This window comes from Orcinus orca, chromosome 2 (assembly GCF_937001465.1).
Source record: "Orcinus orca chromosome 2, mOrcOrc1.1, whole genome shotgun sequence".
Taxonomy (NCBI): Eukaryota; Metazoa; Chordata; class Mammalia; order Artiodactyla; family Delphinidae; genus Orcinus; species Orcinus orca.
In genome coordinates, this window is record NC_064560.1 from 173,993,553 (window position 1) to 174,020,307 (window position 26,755).

General features: G+C 36.7%; 1 protein-coding gene across 7 annotated transcripts in view; it reads left to right on the forward strand.

The window, feature by feature from the left end:
* The window catches only part of YLPM1 (YLP motif containing 1), a 66,808-nt gene extending 42,200 nt beyond the window's left edge, over window positions 1-24,608 (forward strand). For 2 of the 7 annotated variants that reach the window (XM_004262241.3, XM_033405403.2), the window contains exons 9-21: window positions 883-1,078; window positions 1,560-1,678; window positions 2,585-2,739; window positions 6,166-6,228; window positions 6,513-6,632; window positions 6,849-7,025; window positions 7,113-7,196; window positions 7,485-7,568; window positions 9,863-9,943; window positions 13,162-13,213; window positions 18,295-18,425; window positions 23,679-23,861; window positions 24,193-24,608. In XM_004262241.3, coding sequence (XP_004262289.2) covers window positions 883-1,078; window positions 1,560-1,678; window positions 2,585-2,739; window positions 6,166-6,228; window positions 6,513-6,632; window positions 6,849-7,025; window positions 7,113-7,196; window positions 7,485-7,568; window positions 9,863-9,943; window positions 13,162-13,213; window positions 18,295-18,425; window positions 23,679-23,825 — 1,409 coding nt within the window. In that variant the 3' untranslated portion in view covers window positions 23,826-23,861; window positions 24,193-24,608. Of the gene's footprint in view, window positions 1-882; window positions 1,079-1,559; window positions 1,679-2,584; window positions 2,740-6,165; window positions 6,229-6,512; window positions 6,633-6,848; window positions 7,026-7,112; window positions 7,197-7,484; window positions 7,569-9,862; window positions 9,944-13,161; window positions 13,214-16,356; window positions 17,086-18,294; window positions 18,426-19,443; window positions 23,111-23,678; window positions 23,862-24,192 lie in introns of those variants that run through there. The other 5 variants (XM_033405165.2, XM_033405216.2, XR_004476714.2 and 2 more) reach the window with 5 other exon arrangements.
* The last annotated feature ends 2,147 nt before the right edge of the window (window positions 24,609-26,755 follow it).

A 26,755-nucleotide genomic window follows, 5' to 3' on the forward strand; every position in this document is an offset into this window, starting at 1 on the left:
CAGGCTCAGTAGTTGTAGCTCATGAGCTCTAGAGCACAGGCTCAGTAGTTGTGGTGCACAGGCTTAGTTGCTGTGCGGCATGTGGGATCATCCCAGACCAGGGCTCGAACCCGTGTCCCCTGCATTGGTGGGGAGATTCTTAACCACTGTGCCACCAGGGAATTCCCAGAAATAAAGTTTTAATGGAACATAGACACACTCCCATTAGCTATTGTTTACAGCTGCTTTTATGCTAACAAACCAGAGCTGGGGTAGTTGCGACAAAGACTGTATGTCCTATAAAACATTTACCGTCTGTCCCTTTACAGAAAAAGTTTGCTAATCCCTGTTCTAGACACTGGGAATTCAACAAGAGAAAAAAGTTTCTGTGCTTGTGAAATTACATTCTAATGGGAAAACAAACAAAAAGAATAAATGAACAAGATCGTTTCAGACCTTTGAATGTATTATAAAGACAATGAAACATTTGATGTGATGGATAGTGAAGGTGGTTAATTTAGACAGAGTGGTCAGAGGAGGCCCCTATGACAGTGAAGCTGAGAGCTGAATGACAAGGAGTCAACCATGAAGCATCTGCAAACTGACGGTTCCAGTCAGAGGGAACAGCAGGTGGTAGGTCTCAGGAAATGGAAAGTGTGGTTGCATCACAAAGAGATGGGGAAGGTAGTAGGAGGTGAGATCAGAGAGGGAACTAGGGTTAGGCAGGGGCCAGCTCACAGAAGGCCTCTTAGAATGTGGGCCTCCCTTTAATATAGCTAAAAGATTTATTTATAAGTTGAATTTAGGGCAACAGTTTATGCTAGTTCTAAATTTAGATTTGTACATTTCTGCTTTTATTTCAGAAAAAAGGGATATAGTTCTTATTTTATATTGTTTTTATAGAGCATGTAGGCCAACGAGATCGTTATGATAGAGACAGAGATCGTGAGCCTTATTTTGATCGTCAAAGTAATGTCATGGCAGATCATCGAGATTTCAAAAGGGATCGGGAGACACATAGAGATCGAGACCGGGATCGTGGTGTTATTGACTATGACCGGGATCGATTTGACAGAGAACGCCGACCTCGAGATGATAGGTATGCTATGCTATGAGAAATATCTTTGCCAGGTGTGCAAATTACCATATACTTAAGTTCAGCAAATGTCAGTGTAGTTAAAGGAACTTTAGTAAATGATGTATTTTTCTCATGCATGTGTGTGTAATCTGGAGAGGGAAGAGTACCAGTTTTCAGGAAACTAGGTGGTTGAGTTTTGTGAGCTTGAATTCCAGAGAGTTAAATGGGAGCTGGAGATAGCCAGAAAGGAAAGGAAAGAGTATTGTTGACAAAGTTGTAGTCATTGCTTAATTAACAGGCAAACAATTTATTTTTGCAATTTGTGAGTTCTGTGGATGTGTGTATGCACGGCAGATCTAAATGGGAAAGCAAAATGAAAATATAAGTATTGACTATGTATAATAAGTACCCATAGAAAAAATTGGGCAGATAATGGTGTTGCATTATAAGAGACCTCCATATGTTTTTCATTTACCAAAGCACTTCCTGTTAAACCTTCTAGGACTCAGTCATATCGAGACAAAAAAGACCATTCCTCATCCAGAAGAGGGGGATTTGATAGGCCATCCTATGATCGGAAGTCTGACCGACCAGCCTATGAAGGACCGTCCATGTTTGGAGGTAGATTAGTGCCTTGTTAACTCTAAAGATGCTGAGAACTGAAAGCAACATGAGATGCTTTCCATTGTAGTTATGGATTTAAACTTTCAGAGTAAAATGCACTCACAGATTTCTCAGAGGTGACAATGTTATCACCAAAAATAGCCATGTAATTGATGAAATAAAATGTAAATTGCTTTTTTTACATTTTTAAAGAAATTTTTGAAGCTAGAAACAAAATCGCTTATAATCCCACCACCTACCATACTACAACTATTGTAATTTTGTATATTTCCTGTCATTCTCTCTTCACACACATATTAATGAAGTTGTAATCAAAGTATAAATACAGTTTCTTTGTTGTGCTTGTTCCCATTGATATTGTGTACTATATACATTTTTCCATACATAAACCTATCATATTAATAGCTCTATGATAGTCCATCAAGTGGATGAGATATATGACTCTTATTTTTGGACATTTAGGTTGCTTTTAGTTTTTCACTGTTATAAATTACACTTAAACTAGAAATTCACACCTACTTATACAAACAAGCTTTCCTAAGCTGATGACTTGTTCTCAATATTGTAAAGCAGAAGTTACATACAGACGGACTATAAATCACACTCAGGACTATTCAGGAGTACATGTTATTCTTCTGTGTTCTGTTAACTTTTTTCCTAAGTTTAGTACAAACAAGGATGAATTCAGTATTTTTCAGAACATTCTTTTTGCCTGAAATCATACCTAAATCTTTTCATTTTCTTGATTTCAATAGATTTACATTATCTTAAACTATCTCTAATTAAGGATAAAAGTAGCCCCCGAATCACCATAAGTTATATTACCTTAGGAGGAGTGGAGAGAGTTAAAATTTTAAATAATTACTGTATAAATAGTAATTTGTTCAACTGCTGGAATCCTAGGAGAACGAAGAACTTACCCAGAGGAGCGAATGCCCCTGCCAGCTCCTTCACTAAGCCACCAGCCACCTCCAGCTCCGCGGGTTGAGAAGAAACCTGAATCTAAGAATGTGGATGATATTTTGAAACCACCTGGCCGAGAGAGCAGACCTGAGAGAGTAAGTCCTATGTAAATGACTAGCTTTCTTGCAAATGAAGCTGATAAGAAATCTTTTTAGTATCCTGAACAGAATTTCTGTACTTTTCAGTGACGTAGTATTTTTTTTAAATTTTTAAGAAAATTTTATTTTATTTTATTAAAGTATAGTTGATTTGCAATGTTGTGTTAATTTCTACTATATAGCAAAGTGATTCAGCTACACGGATATATACATTCTTTTTCATTTTGGTTTAATCACAGGATATTGAATATATATAGTTCCCTGTGCTATACAGTAGGACCTTGTTGTTTATCCATTCTGTATATAATAATTTGCATGTGCTAATCCCAAACTCCCAGTCCATCCTCCCCCACCCTCCCCCTTGGCAACCACAAATCTGTTCTCTGTGTCTGTGAGTCTGTTTCTGTGTCGTAGTTAAGTTCATTTGTGCCATACTTTAGATTCCACATATAAGTGATATCATGGTATTTGTCTTTCTCTTTCTGACTTACTTCACTTAGTATGATAATCTCTAGGTCCATCCATGTTGCTGCAAATGGCATTATTTCATTCTTTTTATGGCTGAGTAGTATTCCATTGTGTATATGTACCACATCTTCTTTATCCATTCATCTGTTGATGGACGACATTTAGGTTGTTTCCACGTGTGACATAGTATTAATATCAGATTAAAGGCATCTCCAGATCATCATAAAATCTCATAAACTGCCTACCCTATAGAATCTAAGAAATTAGAGCTTAATTGCTTGGCAGAAAAAAATGTTGAAAATTTTAGAAAATAATTCATAAGAACTCAATTAATTGCAATTTGAAGAAGGGAAAAGAGGATTTGGTTTTATGGTATGTGGAACTAAAAGAGGGAGAATTAGGAGACTTGATTAGTTTAGACCTATTTTCCTCCATATGTATACATTCTTAAATTTATCTTATATTGCAAAATAATTAGATTCCATTTAAATAAAATGGTTCCGTTTAAATAAAACGGGAGATTTCCATCAGAAGTTTGACTCTGTATATATATGTATGTCACTGTTTTAAAGTCTGTTTCATCTATTATTAGTATAGTTACTCCAGCTTTCCTGTGGCTGTTGATATATCATTTTCCATCCTTTTAATTTCAATCTATTTGTGTCTTTCAGTGACACAAATAAAGTATGTTTCCTATAGACAGCATATAGTTGGATCATGTTTTTTTATGCGGTCTGATAATTTTTGCTTTTTAATTGGATTGTTTAAATCCATTCATGTGTAATGTTATTATTGATATAGATGGCTTAAGTTCCCTGGTGGTCTAGTGGTTGGGATTCTGTGCTTTGACTGCCGTGGCCCGAGTTCAGTCCCTGGTCGGGGAACTGAGATCCCGGAAGCCACACGGTGCTGCCAAAAAAAAAAAAAAGGAAGATATAGATGGCTTAATTCCATTCTTGGATTGTTCAGTTGTATTGAAATACAGTTGATTTTTTCGTATTGATTGTATATCCTTCAACATTGCTGAACTCATTTATTGGTTCTAATAGATTTTTCGTGGATTCCTTAGGGTTTTTCCTATCTATAAGATCATGTAATCTGCAGATGGAGATGGTTTTACTTCTTACTTTACAATGTGTATGCCTTTTTTCTTTTTCTTGCCTCATTGCTCTGGCTAGACCTCCAGTACAGTGTTGAATAGATGTGGTGAGAGTGGACATCCTTGTTTTATTCCTGATCTTAGAAAGAAAACTTTCAGTCTTTCACCATTAAGTACTATGTTAGTTGTGGGTTTTCATTAGATGTCCCTTATCAAGTTCAGGAGGTTCCCTTCCATTCCTAGTTTGTTGAATGTTTTTTTTTTTTTCTGCGGTGCGTGGGCCTCTTACCATTGTGGCCTCTCCCGTTGCGGAGCACAGGCTCTGGACGCGCAGGCTCAGCGGCCATGGCTCACGGCCCAGCCACTCCACAGCATGTGGGATCCTCCCGGACCGGGGCACGAACCCGCGTCCCCTGCATCGGCAGGCGGACTCTCAACCACTGCGCCACCAGGGAAGCCCCTGTTGAATGTTTTTATCGTGAAAGGATGTTGGATTTTGTTAAATGCTTTTTCTGCATTGAGATTTTTTTGTTTTTTATTGTATTGATACAATGTATTACATTAACTGATTTTCAGATATTAATTTGAATCTCTGGGATAAACCCTACTTGGTCATGTTGTGTACTTCTTTTTATATGTTGCTAGATTCAATATGGTAGTATTTTGTTGAAAATTTTTGTATCCATAATCCTAAGAGATATCTGTAATTTTCTTGTGATGTCTTTGTCTGGTTTTGGTATCAGATTATATGCTTGATTTGAAATGCTGGCCTCATAAAATAAGTTGGGAATTGTTCCTTCCTCTTCTGTTTTTGGAAGAGTTTGTGAAGAGTTGGTATTCTTCTTTGAAGGTTTGTTAGGATTTGGTGAAGAAGCCATCTGGGCCTGGGCTTTTCTTTTTTAGCAGTTTTTTGACTACTAATTAAATCTCTTCACTTGTCATAGGTCTATTCAGGTTATCTATTTCTTCTTGAGTCAGTTTCAGTAGGCTGTGTCTTTCTAGGAATTTGTCCATTTCATTTATCTAATTTGTTGGTATACAGTTGTTCATAGTATTCCTTTATAAATAACCCTTTTAAAATTTCTGTAACGGGGCTTCCCTGGTGGCGCAGTGGTTGAGGGTCCGTCTGCCAATGCAGGAGACACGGGTTCGTGCCCTGGTCCGGGAAGATCCCACATGCCGCGGAGCGGCTGGGCCCGTGAGCCATGGCCACTGAGCCTGCGCATCCGGAGCCTGTGCTCCACAACGGGAGAGGCCACAACAGTGAGAGGCCCGCGTACTGCAAAAAAAAAAAAAAAAAAATTTCTGTAACGTTGGCAGTCATGTCCCCCCTTTTTTTCTGATTCTAGTAATTTGAATTTTCTCTCTTTTTTCTTAGTCTAGCTAAAGGTTTGTCAATTTTGTTGCTCTTTTCAAAGAGCTAGCTTTTGGTTCCATTGATTTTTCTTTGTTTTTTGGTTCTCTATTTTATTAACTTCTGGTCTAATATTACTATTTCCTTCCTTCTGCTTGCTTTCGGTTTAGTTTGTTCTTCCACTGTCTTATGTTGTGTCTTCATTTTTGTTTATCTCAAAGTATTTTCTGATTTTTCTTTTGACTTCTTCTTTGACCCACTGGTTATTTAGGAGTATGGTGTTTACTTTCTACATACTTGTGAATTTCCCAAATTTTTAATTTTACTCCATTGTGGTCAGAGACATGCTTTGTATTATTCCTATGCTGTCAAATGTATTAAGGTTTGTTTCATGGCCTATCATATGGTCTGTCCTGGAGAATGATAGGTCATTGTTAACTCTAAGATCTCACTGTGAAATAAAATCTTCCCTGGGTGATTTTTTTTTTTCGTTGTGTTTCAGATTGTTGTTATAATGAGAGGATTGCCTGGCAGTGGAAAGACACATGTTGCGAAACTTATTCGAGTGAGTATGGGAAAGTGAAAGAATCAGTTGCTTTTGTTAGCCACTTGCCTTCTTAGCAAGTTATATGATATTGATACAGCTATTTCCCATTTGATCCATTCTAGTTGGCCCATCTGGTAGATGCTATATCATAAATTTTGATCTGCTTAGGCAGATACTTTGCCCCTGCTTGATTTGAAACCACAAGAAGATTGCGTGGTATTTAGCCACAGGAAAAACTTTGTGCACATTTATTAACTTATTCCATAAATTCTCTTTAACTTTCTTGAATATATGATTCTCAGGATAAGGAGGTAGAATTTGGAGGACCTGCACCCAGAGTTCTAAGCCTGGATGATTACTTCATCGCTGAAGTGGAAAAAGAAGAAAAAGATCCAGATTCTGGAAAGAAAGTGAAAAAAAAGGTATGGTATATTCCTCTCAGATTACATCCTGATTCATAAATAGCATTGAAAGGAAAACATGTTCAGAGAGAAACGTGGTTGTTTTGAACACAAACTTTAGTACTCAGGTATGAAGGAAAGACTAGAAACTTGTCTGTATCCAAATGCTAACAAGGGAAGAGATTTAAGATGATTCTTTGCTTTTGCTAACTCCATATCTCTTTGGGGGGATCTTAGGTAATGGAATATGAATATGAAGCTGAGATGGAGGAAACCTACCGCACCAGCATGTTCAAAACTTTCAAAAAGACTCTGGATGATGGCTTTTTCCCTTTCATCATCCTGGATGCCATCAATGACAGAGTTAGACATTTTGACCAGTTTTGGAGTGCAGCAAAAACCAAGGGATTTGAGGTATAGATTTAAAAGAACTTTAGAGTACTTTATGTTATCATGTAAGTGCTGCATTTGTTTGCCTAATCATTATTCATTCTTTCTTAGGTGTATTTGGCTGAAATGAGTGCAGATAACCAGACTTGTAGCAAGAGGAATATTCATGGAAGAAAGCTTAAAGAAATAAATAAGGTGATTTTTTTGAAGCACAGAGGGTGTAATATTCTAAACTTCATTTTGCCTGTTTCATCACTGTTGTCTGGAAATTCTTATTTATCCCCTTTACTTTCAAAATATATTTTCTACCTGCTTTAGTAAATGTTTCTTACCCTTTGTATCTAAGGGTACGAGGTGTCCTAGCTCTTCCTGGAACTAGCCTGTTAGACTTCACAGTATTAGTTAAATTTGTCTTGGATATTCTCTTGGTCTTTCTTTGAGTAGTTTCCAGAGATAACGTGACCTCCTGAATCTCTCAATTAGATGGCTGATCACTGGGAAACGGCGCCTCGTCATATGATGCGTCTGGACATTCGTTCTTTGCTGCAAGATGCTGCTATTGAAGAGGTGAGCGTCCTTTGGCTCGAAAGCAGTGCAAAAGCGACCTCTTTTTCCGCCTTTTTTTATTTTGAAAAAAATTTAAATGACAGAAAATGGCACGTATAGTATTGCGTTGGCCAGAATGTTCGTTTGGGTTTTTCCATAATGGAAAACCCTAACAAACGTTTTGGGCAACCCAATATAAGAACACCTGCATGACTTTCGTTGAGATTCACCAGTTGTTAATATTTTGTCTCATTTTTCTCTATTTAGATTTCTTCTTCCTCTTCTTGTTACTACTGCTACTGCTACTGCTACTAGTACTACTACTATTCCTCTTACTGTGGAACCATTTGAGAGTTAAAATGCAGACCTCATAAACCCTTTAGCCCTAAATATTTCAGTAGATATCTCCCAAGAACAAGGGCATTCTCTTACAAAACTAGAAGACTCAATTATCAAATATAAGAAATTTAACATTGATAAGATACTATATTAGGTAATATAAATTTCCTGAATTCTTTCATATACAGTCCATATTCATATTTCACCAGTTGTTCCCATACTGTGCTTTATAAGAATTTCTTAAAATCCAGGATCCAGTCCTTTAATACAAAAAATGGTTTCTCAGCTATGTCATTGTCATGAAAGACAAAAAATTTTTGAAGAGTAGAGGCCACTTAGCTGTTTTGTAGAATGCCCCTCAATTTGGGTTTGTCATGATTAGCTTTAGGTTAAACATTAGCAGGAATTCTACATAAGGGACATTGTGTTCTCACTGCATCATATCAGGGGTCATATGATGTCGTCTTATTTCATTATTGGTGATTTAAGTGTTGATCACTTGGTTCAGGTGATATCCATCAAATTTTTCTGCATTTTTCTCTTCCTAATAAGTAATCTGTAGGGAGATACTTTGATACTGTTAATATCCTGTTCCCCGACAGATTTTCACAGATTGCAAATTCTTGTCTAAATCAATTACTAGTTTGAAATAAATAAATCTTTATTATGGAAAAGGGGAGATTTTTCTCTTTTAATCAGTTATATACTTCTGTTTCATTTGACCTCTTCCTGTGAATGAGAGTTATCTGTACTCAATGTTGTCACTGTATTTTTATGTGTTTTTACCTCCCATGCCACTCTTCATCCCATTTCCTCTGGCTTCTGCCCCAGCCATTCTCTAGAGACTCTCTCACCAAAGATTTCCATGGCAATGGACAATTCTCACTTCTCTTGCTTAATTTTGCAGCCACATACGACATGGTTGACCATGTCCACTTTCTTGAAACCATTTTTCTCTTGGCTTCTGTGAGTCTGCCTTCTCCTGGTTTTCCTCTTGCATCTCTGGCCATCCCTTTTCAGTCTCCTTTGCTGGCTTCTCTTGCTACCCAGTCCTTAAATGCTGGAGTTCTTTAGGGCTCTATCCTAGGCTCTATATTCAATCTGCACATTCTGTATCGATAATCAGGCTTTTTGGTACCTTGGATTGCCACTTCTATGCCCTTAATATTAAATTGTAAAGCCTGGTATGAATTTCATCAATATCTTAACAGTAATTATATCTGTGTGGAGGGGTTGTGGGTGATATTTATAATTCTACCATTATTTTCCAAATTCTCTACCAAAAAATATGTATTATCTTAGTACACCTCAGACTCAACCTATTCAATATGTAATTCATCCAAACCTGTTCCTCTTCTCACATTCTCTATTTTAGTAATTAGATCCATCAGTCCACTTGGTTGCTGAAACCCTGACTCTCTACTCTCCATTATCTTTGACTCTTTACTTTCCCCTTGTACCAGTGTTTGATTCTACCCCTCCACCATGTAGTCAGTCTACAAGTTTTGTCAGTTTTACCTTATAAATACTTCTCTGATTTATCTACTCTCTATTTGTATTGCTACTATTCTGGGCCAAGCTATTATCATCTGACTTTTCACTATACCCTTTCTTACATTTTGAAATTTGAATCATACCTGTTTTACTTGATTGAAAAAATACTTGCTAAAGGTTTTAAAAAGAAATCCTAGTAATCCATTGTCATTCAAAACAGATAACCATCAATTTAGATCATTGTACTCAACTTCATAGAGAATTACAAAGATGGATATCCCAGGAAAATGAAAAGCAGGAATATCATCTTGTCTGTCAGTTCTGTTTCAAAGTTTAGGGTGTTAGAAATTACTTAGCATGTAACAGCAAGTCTGTGTGTCTTGCTCTGGGCAACTGTGCTCATTTCATATCTCAGTGAGGGACTCAACATTTTCCTAGATGTTAACTCAGTCTTTTTGTGTGTGATTATTGTGGTATTGTAGGTGGAGATGGAAGATTTTGATGCAAATATTGAAGAACAGAAGGATGAAAAGAAAGATGCAGAGGAAGAGGAAAGCGAACTGGTAGGAGACAGAACAACCACTTTGAACAAAGTGTCTCTTTATTAAAATTCTTAAGGGTTTAAATTCAGCTCTGTGATCAGATGACTATTGTTGATATTGCACCTTAATGGTAAAAGTTCCCATAATCATCTTCAAGGAGACTTTTGGATACTTTTTGTTTTTCCCCTGACCAAAGGAAAAGAACCCTCTACTGTGTTGTTACAAGAAAATTTTTAAAATGCTAAGAAACTTACCCTTGTACTCACTCATCTATTTGTGGGTGGCTCTAGGGGAATACACTTTTTAAGAAAATCGATTACATTTGAAAGGGTATTCTTACATTCCAGCAGATACGTGGTACAGCCTACCCAATGTATGCATAATTGTCTCTTCTTCGCTATAAGAGCTCAAAATTGATTTTCTATAAACTGAGGCAGAAGAACTTATTGAATGAGGAGGCAGAGGGTTGCCACTGACTGCTGGATTTGTTCTTCCGCATTTTATCCTATTAAGTGATGGGGAAAATGATTTGACTGTGTAGGCAATGCATTTTGCTTAGGCTGATTAAAGGCTTACGTAGTGCGAATTCAAAGATCCCGTGTACCTACTGTAAATGCTTTTGATCACACCTCTGTAGTGATGTCTGCCTTTACCCTGTCATTCAAGAATATGCGACCTATAGACTTACGTTATTTTCAGTGTTTGCTAATGGGGTACAGAGATTAGCAGTGCCTTGGAATAGTGTTGCTTTTTAAATTCAAAATATTATTTGTTTTATTTAATACTTCAGCCCTTGCTAAAGCTGCTTTTCATATTCTTCTGAAAATGTGCAAAGCGAGAACCCTGATTCCTAACCCCTAGAGAATACATTCTCTCTAAGGAGTGGTCCCATCAACCCATGTGTGTTATAGAGGACTCTGAATAGAAACTGTGTGTTTGCATAGAGATGGTGTCAATCTCTACATTCCTAGATTTCATATGTGGATTAAAAAATAAGCTTTAAAGTTAATGGCATTTGAGTCTCCTATGTTTTTTTTTCTTTAAACAAAGTATTTTTATTAATTAGGTTGTATTTTGACATACATGATCTAAGACGTAGGCAGGAAATTCACTTAAAGGTCCACGCTGTCCTGGAATATGGCTAATGACCAGTTTAGCTACTTGGCAGCGTGTGTACTAGCAATCGATCATGTGAGAAGTCTCTAATGTTAGCTTTCTGAAGCTCTGTCTTCCTTTTGTGGAGATTTCAGTTCAGCATATGGTTCATAACATCTGACTTGCTTAGGTGTAGGTCAAAACTTGGAACTTTTAATTGAATGTACTATTATTTTTAAAAGTGAAACACACTGTAATACTATATTTTTTCATCAGAAACATGGCAATGAAGCCTTAGAACTCTACCCTGCTGAACTATCTCTTTTATTTCCAAGTAGCCTAATATTTCAAACAGTGAGAAAATGATTTTAAGTTTTAAGGAAGAAAAAGATGGTTCCAGCAGGGGGAAATTAATGTACTCATTTTGCTTATCTTTATGTTATAAACCTTCTCTTAACCTTTTTTCAAAATGCAGAATCGAGATCTTCTACTGTTGGGTTCTATTCCAAGAGTAAAAGATTCTTGGAGAATTGACCCTTGGAAAGGGTTAAGAGCAAGTCTTGTGTCATTCAGACCATTTTAATGGAATTTTCACTGAACTTTACATTTTCTACTCTGTACTGATTACTATAGCTGGGTGAAATCCAAACTTTTCTTGGTTAAGAGACTCCTTTGGGGGGATCATTGGTATGATATTTTGTCTTCTTTAGTGCTTCAGTGAACCTCATAGATCTGACTCAGAATTTATAAATATATTATTCTAGTGATGTTTAAGGTTTTCAGATGAGTTTTTGAGACACAACTGTACAAATTCCATCAGTACTAAACTTTTAGCACCATCATTTCAGCCTTTGTCTTGGTTTGTTCTAAACATGTATTTGGAAAGGATGGTATAATTTATAATCTGAAATACTGCCTAATTAGTTGAAATTGAATTATTAGTCTGGCTTAAAGACTAGAAATGTATAAAACGTGTAGATTTCCTGGAAGAATGATGATACTCTAGTACACTCTTACACAGAAGCTATTGTCATGAAGTGTTCAACATACTTTCCAACTTTACCCGTGTGTCAGTCTATTCTATGAACTTGAACATTCCCAATAGTAGAAAGATATATGGATTCTTAAAAGAAGATGCTGACACCTTTGATGAACCTGTCCTATATAATAAGTCCTAACCTAATATTAAAGTTCTGTATGTTAAGACCTAATAGAGAACAGAGTCCAAATGAAGGAAAGGGGGAATCAGTGAATTATGTGGTGAATAAACTGAAAGGCTTACTACACTTGCTAGGTGAATAAACTGAAAGGCTTGCTAGGTGAATAAACTGAAAGGCTTACTACATAGCTAAATAGGTACATTGTGAAATTTGAAAATCTTATGTCGGACTTCGTTTGAAATAAACCACCCAGTTATTTTATTAAATAAGATATAAATTGCCTGTGGAGATTTCTGGGTTTTCATATAATAGAAAGATGTAATTTTTTAAAAGACATCAGAAATAATAATCTAGTTTCCAACTGATGAAAAAGTAATGCTCTGAAATTGATTCAGTAAAATTAGTCTTTGTAAGATCTAACTGGTAAATGGATTGAGTCATTTTAAAATGAAGTTGAACTTCATAATTGTGTTCAGTGATACCAAGTTTTCTCCCTTCTTTTGAGTATCTAAAAGTACACTGGAATATAAAGTAACTGTCTTGAAGAACACTCTTTGGACCTCATGGCTACTATCACTTGATAATAGCAGTTGTATTTAGAAAATAACCTAGCTAGTATTATAAATTCTCTGCTACTCTGAATGATATTAATTGAGCACAGTAACTACCATACATTCTTAACCGCATTGGCTATATAGCTGTTGTTCAGACTACAGTTGTGTGTCCTGAACTGTAGTTGCCGCCAAGCGCCTTCATGATACCACTCTAAAGTGACTATTCTGAAATCTGGGCAGTGAAGTTTGGTGAATTTGGTAATTCAGTTTCTTCAAAGATAATGAGACTGTGTTTTCCCTCAGGATATATTTATAAATAGTGAGTGGAAACTGAATCCATTCCCAGTTTTAATGCTTTTCCAATTCAAAAGTGATGTGCATGTATGTGTCTCTTTCTAACCCTTCGAGCTTCTCTCTGTGTACGATTTAGGGTTACATTCCGAAAAGCAAATGGGAGATGGACACATCTGAGGCAAAGCTAGGTGGGTATTTCCTTTTTCCTGTTTTTATATGTGATACCTGATGGTAATGGTCATAGATCTTTCTGCTGTAAGAAGAACAAATTTCCCAAAGTTTCTGCTTAAATGAAGATTTTTGGCCTACCTTACATCCTCAGTCTATTTTGTTGGCTTTCATTTATGTCTTGTGACAGAGTGAAAGAAGAGTATTTTAAAAGAACTACCTTCGGTACCACTTAAAGTTTTTAAAGTAAATGGAAATATGTGATAAATTTAGTAATAAAACACTGTCACTTCTAAAATCCATTCATTTATATTAATCAGAAATGTTGGTGTAGGTGAGGTTTCTACTTTTTTAAAAAAATATTTAACTGCAGTCCAAAGTTGAACCTGATTATGAATACTTTGGGTAATAGTGGTAGTAATAATAATAAATATTGAAGTTTAAAAATTAATTAAAAGGCAGTTATTTTCCTTGTATAATAAATTAGAGTTTCTGAGTTGGGGAGGTAGATATATAATTCAGGTCTTTGAGGAGCCCGCTTTGTAAGATTCCGTTTAAATTTTCCTCCAGCTTGCCTTTAGTGCCAGATTACAAGGTAGACTGGTGAAAATTATTGTCTAAATCAAAAATTGGAGTTGCTTAACATGGGGTTCTTTGTCAAGCAGAAAATCATACATATCCAATGGATTTTACCCCAATATTTCACGGTAATATTGCAGAACAATTTTTTTTTTACCTCACCTAAAGAGAACCATTTAACATGTTGATTAAGATGTATTAGTAAATAATTTAAGATAATGGTATAAGATTTTTTGAAAAGATGGACCTTACTAATATATGAAGTATGACTGTTGGTCTCTGCATTTCTTCTCCTGGAATTATACTGGAACTCCAAAGCTGAAGTAACCATAGAAATATATCTTAAATTTATAGAACAAATTTGAGTCATTTAGCTACTTCACTGTTTGGGGCATATTATCTGTGTTTCTGACATCAGAGGGATGCACTTTACACACAATTGCATAGTCTATGCTTTTTATTTTGCCCAGCTGATCATGTGAGCCATTGATGACGACCAGGTCCTATGTGAAAAGATAATTCCGTAAACTGTAGTATTACCATATTGTTGCGATAGGTGCTTTGTTGCAAAGTCTAGGATTTTTTTCTAGTGTATGGCATGTGAAAATGATAATGTGGTTTCTGACATATTCTTGCATTCGTCCTCCCTCTGTGGGAAATCTTAATAATAAACCATCTCCTTCCCTAAACTTTTAAAGTATTCATAAGTGTTTAAATGCAATTAAATATGTAGGAAAATAACAAGCACAAGTTACTTTTTTAATAATAATGCTTTAGATATGTTTATTTTAAGATTAGATTAAATCTGAAGTTCTGTACTTATAGAATAACCTATAAGACTATAAGATCATTTCCCTATTTTCTGGTTCTCTAAGTAGTGATTAACTTTTGAGGCAAAGAGAAATGGTAATTAAAGAGACATGGGGATTGTGAAATATTTTAGCTAAGCATATAATCTTTAGAGGCCTTATGTAGTATATTATGTAGGATAATGCTTTTTTTTTAACCTGAGCTAGTCCACTTTCTATTTTCCTTTCTAATTTCTAAAGAGAAAGGAAAATGGAATTTAGTTATGATGAGTATTCAAGATAATATGACATTAATCTTGGTATCAATTTCTGGAAAAAATTCTGGCCTATCTACTATTTGCTTCTCAGAAAATACATTTTATATAAATTTAGTCCATTTTAAAGGCAGAATGTTAGACAGTGATCCAGAAATAGAACTGTTAAATAAACCGTTTCAATTAAAGGCACTGAAGATCTAGTAATGAATCTAGGAAATAAATTCTTACATGTTTGCCGTTGGGTTTTTGTCTGTGACAGCGATGTTTCGTATAATGACTTGCCTCTTGCACCACTGTGTTACCTTGAGAGCTAAACATCTTTAGAGAAAGGCAGATGGAGGGTGAGCATTCCTGAAAGTGCTTGCTTCTTTGAGATTGGCCCATGGAGCCAATTGAGAAAAAGAAGAAGAGCCTGAAACATGAGGCTCTTCATTTGAGAATTAGCCTGTTTATGTTGCCTTCCTTATCATAGCAAATTCAGTAGATTTGATTAGCAGGTACAGTTTATTTTTCTGAGTATTTTACCAACATTTCTTAAATTACTCTTGGTAACATGATTATGCTGGGTGGAAACATACTGAGCTTTAGCAGTGTCATACATTGAGCTAGACAAGCTGAATCTGTAACTGAGGAGTTTTGATTTACAAATGAGTCTGCCAGTGAGAAAATACTTACCTATAATCTTTCAAAGAGCCGTTAAATCTCATTGTAGAGTCTTGATCTGTGTTCATTAAGTACAGTGTACAGTTCAGCCTATGTGTGAGTGTTAAATTGGAAGTGGTGTAATTTTAGAAAAATTCAGAACTGGCCTGAGCTGCATCTGGCATGGGTGTCATGGAGTTGTTGAAGACTGCCTGTGGCCCACCTTCAGTAGCACCTGAATGGCTCCTTTCCAGCTGGGACACAGGCACCCTAATGCAAGGAGGGTGGGTGTTACATGCCACATCAAATGCTGGGATTCAGCATTCAAGCTACTTAAATTCCACTGACATGATTTTGGTTTCTCAAACTGAAAAACCAAAAGAATATTTGAGACTGTTGTCATCCTAATTTAGGCTTCTTCATATCGAGTACTTTTGCTTTTCTCATCTCAGTGTCATTTGTCTCTGCTTATGAGTTATTGTGTACTGGCCTTCTACATGTCAGGCGGTTTCATCTCTTCACAGTTGGAATGCAATTATTATTTGTATAGGCACGTAACCCTTGTGTGTTCACTGTGATCAAATTTTCAGAAATATCATTTATGTTTAGAAAATATATAGATATATCTAAAATTTTTTTTCTGTTGTGCTGTAATAATAATATATACTGTTTTGAAGATGTGGTAAAATTCTGTGACCTGCCAAGTTGGATATTTATACTTTCATCTTCATCTTAAAACTTCACCTTTTGAAATTCAAACCTCTGAAAATCATTAGTATGAGTGTGTTGGACACCAGTCGTCTTCTGTAACTAACAAATACCCCAGATTCCTCTTCCTTCACCTTATGCCATACATCTGTGTGTTTGGGTTTCCAGGATGCCATGTGGAAGAGGTATGAACCTTTCTTCAGCCCCAAGAAGGAAACTTTAAACATGTTGTGCACAATAAAATTTCAAATTAAACATTACAAACAAGGGTGTTCAGACTAGAAATACATGCTCTTCTGAACTTCCATGTTGCAAATATGGGACTCCTGGTGTGTAACTCCTGTCATACACCCAGTGTATGAGGAAGAGTTCTTGCAGTTTTCTCACTGCCCTTCTGTATTGCTGCCTGGCCATGTTCTATTCTTAGAGTTGAAATATGAAATTTTCCTTTGAAGTATGTTAATGTGGAAGTTGATCTTATTAAGTTTGGAAATCCTTTGAGGTTTATTCAATAAGTGTATTGGAGCTGCTTACTCTTCTGCTAATACTGTACACTGTTGAACTAAGAACAGTTTTACTGTTTGTGGGACTTTGTTGGTTTTCTAATACCATATTCTATGTCCCTGTGCAATCAAGGTGTCACTTCTTTAAGATCTTGTATAATATGGCCTGTCATATACATGTAGGTTAGAGCCATTTGGTACAGCATGTGATTTACAGAGGAGATTAGAAGACTGTTCCTGTTGAACTCAATCCGTGTTAAAAATTTTCAGAAGTGATGTGATAAAAATTTCTTGGGTTTTGTAAAGTGTTGTAGTTTGCCTTGCTGATATTTCAATAATATTGCTTTTGTGGGGGAGGAACGTAGGAAATAAAAGCTTTACCAAGTATGCAAAATCTTCCTGGTTTTTGAGGCCTGTATGGTACGCACAGTTAGTTGTGTGTATAACTTTTACATTTGAAGCATAAACTCACCTTCCCTCCTGCTTCCATTGTACTTTTCTTTTCATGTCAAGTTCTCTCCACCTTGATGCCTAAAAGGTTTCTATTATATATACACTCTGCACCCTTTATGGACTTAAATGAAATGTGGTTATTGTGTGTTTCTGAAGTGTTTAGGTTTTCCTTTATTGACCTACTTAATAATAGTGTGTTTATAACTACAGATGATCCAAAAATTTAGTGCTTCAGTGTAGTGCATATATATATATATAATATATATATATTATATATGTATATGTATAACTCATAATATTTCACATGTAGAATTCAAAATCAGAATTAATAACCAATAAAAAACCCCACACATTTTCATCGTGTGTTCTTGAAGACACCTAAACTCATATCTAATAATTTCTGAATCAGCAATCCCTGTTCATTTAATTGATTACAGTTTGGGGCTTTTGGAAAGCCTCTCAGATTGAGGATTCAGAAAGAAAATTCAGATCCAGCCACTTTGGCTGACTAGCCCTTAGCCTCAGGATGGTCAACAGCACTTCACAGTATAACCAAAGAAAGTGGTGATTTGTATAATCAACTTACTCATAAACATTCTCATGACGAATCGTCTCACAGTGGTCAAAATCCCAAGAAACTGTTAATCTAAAACCTTTCTGAACGTTAGCTTGGCTCATTAAGTTCTTGTACTACCTGCTTTTCATATAATACGATACACACATGACTGCACATCTAATGGGTGGTGTTAATATTGTGTTAAAGAAAAGAAAGAATGGAAGAAATTGCTCTTAGAAAAACCCAATGTTGCATTTTCATCAGAACATGAGAGCTGAAGTGTTGTGATTTTAGGTGGGGTGGGAGGATAAGGAGGCCAGGAAACAAGTGCCTTCTCTTGTTCTGCCCATATTTGTTACTTAAACCAACATAGTAATGTAAAGGCTGCCAGTATGAACACCAGATAAACAATGGAAATTGCACAGAACTCGATATTATCTCAGCCAAGAAGATAGTTTGGATCTACAAGTGATGCTGCTCTCACAAATGCGGATGTGCCCTCTGACAGTGTTCCAGCCTTCTTTTCCCTTGTTTTTGTGTCGTGTGCCAGCTCACACTCTTCCTTAATGCTGCGGCTCTGTGTTTGTCCCTCAGACAAGTTGGATGGCTTGAGAACTGGTACTAAAAGGAAACGTGACTGGGAGGCTATTGCCAGCAGAATGGAGGATTATCTTCAGCTCCCTGATGATTATGACACTCGTGCTTCTGAGCCTGGGAAGAAGAGGGTAAGAGACTGTCAATAACTACCAACAGATAAAGGGCCCGTTTAGGCATCTGGTTTTAGAAAGTTATAGTCAGATAATCATATGAATGCTGTTTTTTTAGAGTGGTTTGGTTTATACTGTATCATATTACACATTAAAAAAAAAGAGTCCTTACAAATGATCAGATCAAAATGTACAAGTAACTTAAAAAATGGAGAACAGAACCTCACGTGGCTAGCATGTTGTCCACTTAAAGGAGTTTGGAATGGCTGCTTGTGCCATTTTGTCATGGGGCAAAAGAGCCAGGTGCAAAGTAGAGTATTAAAGAGAATCTATGGGACTTCTTAATGGATTAGATGTAGAGGGTCCAGGATGGATGAAATCAAAGGTGACTCTTCAGGGTTCTGGCCATAAGCATTCCATGTATGTGGTGCCATTTACTGAGTTAGTGAAAAGTAGGGGAGATGGAAGCTTGGGAGTGAAAAATCAGAAGTTCAGGGAGGTACCAATTAAGTTAGAAGTGATAATAGGACTCAGGTCTGCAAAATTTAGAAGTTCAGATAGAGGTAAATGTTTTAAGAAGTAAAAAATACTCCATTGTTAAATGATACAGGGAAGACAAGTAAACTGAGAAAAGAGAAATAGCCATTGGATTTGGCAACATGGAGATCGTTGATGTTTGATCAAAAAAAAGTCAAGCTTTCTTAGAGAGTTGAAGGACAGAAGCCAGTTTGGAGCAGATGGTAGAAGAATAGGAAATGAGGAAGTGCAGAACAGCAAATGTAGATAACTTTTTGAAGAAGCTTTGCTATGATAGGGAACAGAGTAATGAAGCCAGGATGTTGGCTAAGTCTTCCACGTAGATGTCAGATTCAATAAAAGTGATAATTGTATATATCCTTTAAAACAAAATAAAGTAAGAGGGATCATATTACATATGATTTGCATAAACCTTTTCCAGCTAGTCTGTCTTGATCTTTCTATTTGAGTATATACAAACCTACAGTTCTTTTTATTTTTTTTTGTCTGTGCCACGCAGCTTACAAGATCTTAGTTTCCTGACCAGGGATTGAACCCCGGTCCTCGGCAGTGAAAGCACAGAGTCCTAACTACTGGACTGCCAGGGAATTCCCTACCGTTCTTTTTAAATGCCTGCCTAGTGTGCCATTGTTTGGCTGAATAATCAGTTATTTATCCAGTCCCTTATCAGTGGATGCTTATGCTGTTTTCATTTTATTGCTAATATAATACTCTGGTGAAAGTCATATGCATACATCTTGGCATCTTTTTGACAGTATATCTCTAGGGAATATTTTTAGTCTTAAAGCTGCAAGCTCATAGAATATGATTTATCATTCTGACAGATATTGTGAGATTGTTTTCCAAAAAGATTGCACCTATTTATACACCCACATGTAAGGAAATGCCTGTTTTTCCACACTTGCACCAACAGTGCTGTTATTGAACTTTTTAACTTTTGACAATCTAATCGGTGAAAAAAAAAAGGTATCTCATTTTTCATTTCTCTAAGTAAGAATGAAGTTAATAATAATTTCATCATCATTACACATCATTTCTTTTTATGAATTCTCTTAGTAATTCAATATTAAAAGGATATTTATTAAGAGAATAAAAATGCCAGTAAAACTTCATTACAGTGGATACCATTACAAAGGACTCCAGGTTTCAAAGCTCTTTCAAATACTGCAGACAGTCCCTAGACCTGCCCTTGTCTGTGTCTTGAGACCTGGTTAGTGGCCTTCTGTATGTGCCCAGCTCCACGCAGGGACTACTTGTCTTGATACCTCTTATTCCAGTTTTAAGGTTGGGGCAACAGAAAAGTAGAAACAGCTCTTCCTTGGGCATAATAATTTGGTGTAACAGTGAATAATTCCAAATGAGAAATATTTTTCTCTAGTTCATTTTTAGTCAGGTAACTGTTACTCTCTTCAGTCAGGAGTATGTGATCCCATGTAATTTACTTTGTAAGCTGGGTGGACAAAGAGCATGAGCGGTTCACATCCTAATTCTTGTGGCTCCTCTTTTCACTCTCCTCCTTGCCTCCCACCCTCATTTCAAATAGCTTTTTTTTTCTTGAGGAGATAGTAATTTTTTTAACATTTTTATTGGAGTATAATTGCTTTACAATGGTGTGTTAGTTTCTACTTTATATCAAAGTGAATCAGCTTCAAATAGTTTTTAACACTCAAACCACTTACCAAAATCAACATCAGAGCACAAGGAAATCCTACAGGTAGCCAGGAATGCAGGACTCATTACTCATTCCTTTCCTGGGGTCTCTCTCTTTTTTTTTTTTTTTTTTTTTTTTTGCGGTATGCGGGCCTCTCACTGTTGTGGCCTTTCCCGTTGCGGAGCACAGGCTCCGGACGCGCAGGCTCAGTGGCCATGGCTCACGGGCCCAGCCGCTCCGCGGCATGTGGGATCCTCCTGGACCGGGGCACGAACCCGTGTCCCCTGCATCGGCAGGTGGACTCTCAACCACTGCACCACCAGTGAAGCCCTCCTGGGGTCTCTTGATTTCTAGAATTCAGCTTTTTATAAATATTGGGCAGGTTTCTGGGATTAATTTACACTGTAACACAAAGGTAGTTCTGTAGAGTTGATATTAGAATTTTACCAAAATGGCTAGGTTTTAAAATATAATTTATTTTTTTAAATTTCCACGTGCTTAGTTGGGTATAAAATGGACTTTAATTTGTGTTTCTTTGATAACTGTGGAAAAGTGAACATTTCTCTTGTTTGCTGAACTCATACATTTCAGAAATATTTTTGGTGACAACGGATAAAATATATGTATCTGAAACTTTTGCATATTGGTCAAGAGTTTTCTTTATTATAACTTTTTTTTTCTTTTTACAGTTAAGATAAATGGCAAAAAATTGAGATTGTAAATCTCAGTAAAAGTACCTCTAGGAAGATTAGGAGGGACACTGACATTTAAGAAGCTATTTCTAGTTGAAAGTCATTATTTTGCTCCATATATTTTTAGTGTTTTTGGTAATTATTCATTCCTTCTACAGTGTTGTATGTCTGTGTGTCAGGTCTGTGCAATTGGAGGCCACTTAAGGGGTGGACCTCCGCTGGAGGAGCCTGACATGTAAATAAATAATGTTGATATAGCATCAGTTTTAAAGACTTAGAATTTAAACTACAGATTTAAAAATTAGCTGTTAGTTTACTCAGGGCAAGATTGATTAGTGTTTAACTCTGTGCTAAGGAAGTACTGTGGACTGGTTACCGTTTCTTTGTTCAGTGGCCACAATCCATCTGTCCATCCATCCATCCATTCTTCATTCCCCTTAACCATAGTCATCTTTTGCTAAAATGTATACCCTTGATCCCAGGGAGAGCTGGGAGAGGGGTGCATGAATCTGTCAAAATAAATACATCAGCATTAATGGGCAGAAGGCCCAGAGATCTTGGTACACAGAAGCCCACATTGTTTATTAAAATAGCTTTTTACTGAGGCCCATGAAAGAAATTGAGTCATAGGTTTTCTACCCACAAAAAATCTACTTTAAAAAGAGTCAGGTGTTATCAGTTTTCCCCCACAGCTGTTACTGTGTATCTTATCTTTGGCTAACTGGTTGCTAAAAACAGTGGTGGTGGTGGAGGAGAAGAAGCCTAGTCATTTGATTACCATTCCTATAAATGATAATAGGGAGGGTCAGTGTACCTCTAAGAGCAATTACACATTTCCAGGTGCAGCACGGTTGAGCATGCTCCGGTTCCCTTTCCTTGTCACAGATCACAATCACAATAAATCACAAGCCATATTTAAAATACAATCTCTGCAGACTTTGGTACTAGGTATTGCAAACCACAGTTTCATAGTCTCTTTTAAGTATTTCATGTTTTAGAGGATATATCTGCTTATATTTTTTAAATTACTACCATAACATGTAAGAATCCATATTTTAAAAATATCAGAATACCAATAGAAAATATCCCTGATCTATATATTTGTAGTTATAATCTTGCCATAAATGGTGTCAACTGAGTCTGTCTCTTGGTCTCTTCATCTCATAAATGAAAGTAATCATACCAGCTCCCTGTTTTCTAAGGATAAATTTCAAAAAAATTTATTATGTGGAGATAAATAAAACTTAGTCTTTCGGGACTTCCCTGGTGGCGCAGTGGTTAAGAATCCACCTGCCAATGCAGGGGACATGGTTTCGATCCCTGGTCTGGGAAGATCCCACATGCCGGAGCAACTAAGCCTGTGAGCCACAACTACTGAGCCCAGGCGCTGAGACGACTGAAGCCCGGGTGCCTAGAGCCCATGCTCTGCAACAAGAGAAGCCACTGTAATGAGAAGCCCACGCGCTGCAACGAAGAGTAGCCCCCGCTCGCCGCAACTAGAGAAAGCCCGCGCGTAGCAACGAAGACCCAATGCAGCCAAAAATAAATAAGTTTTTTAAAAAAGAAAAAAACAACAACTCAGTCTTTGATCTAGGGTGTATATGGTCTGTTAGGGAAGAGAGATCTGTAAGTGGATAATTGCAATATAGTATGGAAGTTCAAAACTAGACATGTCAAAATCCAGAAGTAACTCCCGGGAAGCAACGATTAATTATTTGATTGGCAAAGGACAAGAGGGATAAAGCAAGGGTTGATGACTAGACTCATGCCGGGTGGACCAGGTTAGAACAAAGACGTTTCAGGAAGAGAGACTAGTTTGTGCAGCCTTACAGAGATGAGAAATGGCCCAGTGTGCTTTGAGAGCTGGAAGTAATTTTGTGTTGCTGTATAAAGTGCCATAGGTACTGCCCAGAGATGCTGCAGGAGAATAGACAGGGCCAGACGCAGAGGGACCTGTGTGCTTGGATTTTATTCTGTAGGTAGGGCACAGATTTAAAGCTGTGTGTATTTTAGGACGATTCCTCTGGCAGAGTGGATCGGAGGGAGTACGAATGAAGATAGGAAGACTAGGTAGAGGTTAGTGCTTTTCCTTAGGTAAAAAATGAGGCCAGTGAACTGAAAAGGAGTGACAGGAGGGGGAAGGGGATAGGACTGAACTGAGGGCTGAACTGTTCAGGAGCTGGAGTGGTTAGGACTTGGTGATTGACTAGAGAGTTTTCTTTCTGTAACTTAAGGTATATGGCTTTCTTCAGTCCTCCACAGTTAACTTCTAAGTTTTTAACCTCCTGGCTTTAAATTAGTTATCCTACCCATTAGACTATTCAGAAAGCTAAGAGGCTCTTTGCGTACTTATTTTTTCTAAAGCCCAGCCTAATGCTGTGTTCTTTTTAGGTGAGATGGGCAGACCTGGAAGAAAAGAAGGATGCAGATAGGAAAAGGGCCATAGGTTTTGTGGTCGGACAGACTGATTGGGAGAAGATCACAGATGAAAGTGGTCACCTGGCTGAAAAAGCCCTCAATCGAACCAAATATATATGAGACTTAGTTTTTGAATGGAGTCATTACTCCTCTAAGGTAAGGGTACACAGTCATATAAATAGCCTACTCTGTTGTTTTGAAGAGTTTGAGATAAAGAAGACAGCATGCTTTGCTAAAAATGCTTCTCTTCTTGTATTGTTTTCTGGTTCTAAAAGAGTAAGTATGTGCTAGTTGCCAGCATTTGCAATACAGGGTATTAGAAAAGGAAGCAATTTTCTGCAACCTGGCTTACTTATAAAAATATAAGACTTAAGAAAAGCTTGGATTCTATAGATTTGGTAAGGAGTGGAGTGATGAGAGAGACTAAGGTCTGCAGAATTTTCTCTCTGTTCCTTCCTGCTGTGACAGCCTTTTCTTTTCTTTCCAGGTGGTTCGCTTTGAGGTGGTCTGAAGCCAACGCCTCATGGAGCTTCGTTGTGTGTCACCTTGCTTCCACATTTCAGTTTTTGTTTTGTTTCTACTGCTTTAGTTTTTTAAAGTTCTCCAGTGTCCCCAAGAGGTATTAGGATCTTGCTCTACCCAAGCAAGACATTAATTTTTCTTTTTAACTACTTTGGGGAGGGAGGGATTGATAGCTTAACTGCCGAAGCCAGGTGGAGATCTGCCGGAGGACTCCAACAGACAACGTTTCCTCCACTGTACAGTGTCGCAGACTATCTCTATCATCATTGCTTTGTGGCTGTTTTTGTTTTTTTACTGTATGTAACTGGTAGTTGATTGTACTAGGATTAAAAAAAATAAACTTTCATGATAAAGCCAATGAGATTCATGGGCTGTACAGCATGAGCCCCTTTCTCTTGTTTTCTTAATTTTATTTTTATTGCTTTTTTAATATGGAGTGTTCTAATTACATGCTAATTGAACATCCCAAAACCTCTTTTCCAGTCAATATTATGTAGCTCAATGATTCCATAATTCATGTTGTAAACACAAGGCTCAGTGATGTTCACAACACTTACCTTTGTTTTATAGCTGATTTCTTTCTCTGTCTTGGTGTCTTGAAGACTAGTAGAGACAATTTCAAATATTCCTCAGTTCCCTGGAGCACATCTGTTCTGTATCATGATGTTTTATTGTTTTCTTTATTTTTTGGATCCTTTCTCTGCTCCTCCCTCTTTTCTTTCCTTCCTCTTCTTACTTTCTCCCTTCACGTTCTGTTACGTTTTGATTTTTCCCTGATCTGGCTTTGACTCCTGGTAGACAAAACTGATGTACTCCATGAAGCTTGGGAGCTTGTTGCCTCACTGCTAACCTTGAATTGTTGATTTTTTAAGTCAAGATTGCAGGGCAGGAGTATGGCGATGCAGGGTGCTCTGGTAGGCAGCCTTTAAGCCTGTCAAGTTTTCAGGTTCTTACCAGATTGTTCATGATTGGGAAGCATGGCCTTCTGCATAGAATTTCCTCTCTTGTGAATGGTACCAGGTGGAGCCTAGAAACATACAGAGCTAAAACCCAAATATCGTTCCTGTTTAAAAACAGAAAAGGAGCTCTTTTCCCTTTTTCATTCTGCAAAGAAAAAAAAAGTTATTTCCAGCATGAGAGAAGACAGAGAAGAGACTTCTTTCTCAGACATCATTCCCACTATGTAATTTAACTCAGTAAGCTGTAAATTTGTTTACAAAAGGCTTGAATATTTTGAAACGTTTACTTTTGGGCTACAAATAAAAACCTTTTAGTTTTATGACCTACATTAAATACTGTGTGAATAGAGATAATATTTATTATTTATTATAATATTTATTACCATTCAAATAATATCATTTTTGGGTTCAAGAGCTTGAAATTATAGTGCTGAAGACTAACGGGAAATTCTGATGACTCTGTACTTTTTTTATCTTTGCTGCAATTCTGAATGTTTACATGTAAGAGGCTTTGTTATTAACAAGTCAATCCTGAATGTATAATTTGCTACATTAAGTAACTTCTGGTGATTGTAGTGTTTAACAAGCTACTTTGATTGCTTATTGGCCGACAAGACATTTCTATGTAGTGATCTTTCTCAGCCGCCTCTCCTATGTTGAATTAAGGTACATCACAAGATAGTCAATAGAATTATCATTTATACAAAGACCAACTTACTAATTACTGAATCTACCAAATGTCCGTTCTCATCAAAAAACAAAATTTCCAGAATGTGTTCTTTAGTTCAGGAGGTATATATGTTCTTAGAGAGAGTGTTTTACTTCAGTTTTCTTAACCTTTTTATGTTCTGACTGACAGTATTCAGAATGCCAATGAAATGAGAAGTGTTGATCACCCACGAATCCCTTTAAATCTGTCATGCTTTTGCCTTGCAGCCATGGCTTTGTGTCTGCGATCTTATGCCAAGAGGGGGGAGGGAAAAATGAACAGGGTCAGAAATAGCCTCTGCTGATTTTTAGAAGATACAGATTAACATGACCTTAGGCGATGAACATAGAATGTTGCCTACTTGGTATAACACATAACCTCGATGAAAGGAGATTAATGAAAAAAAGATCAGGCACCAAAAAGAAAGTAATGGTCAGTTGATATTTGACTTTGCTGTTAAGAAATTCTTAAATTTACATTATTGCTAGAAGCAGAATAGAAGAAAAAGATCAGGAATATCTTGGAGAAATTTGGTGTGGTTAGAAATTGCCTTGATAACACAAATACTTTAAGTTTATTAAGAGATGTCCTTGGAATACAGAGGACCAAACTTGGGTTGCATTTATTTGGTAGCATTTTACTGTTATTTATTAACATTGTTTTCCTTATCTCAGAAAGCTGCTTGGTACGTGTTTTTTAATTTTTATTTTAAACATAATTAAGTTTAAAATCTTTTGTGGTATCTGTGTCTTAATACAAAATAGTCCGATGTTGGGGAAAGTTCCAGTTATCTTTAATGTTTCAGATCTTTTAAACTAAATGTAAAACCTCTCACTTCAGCAATTCAACTCTACTTATAA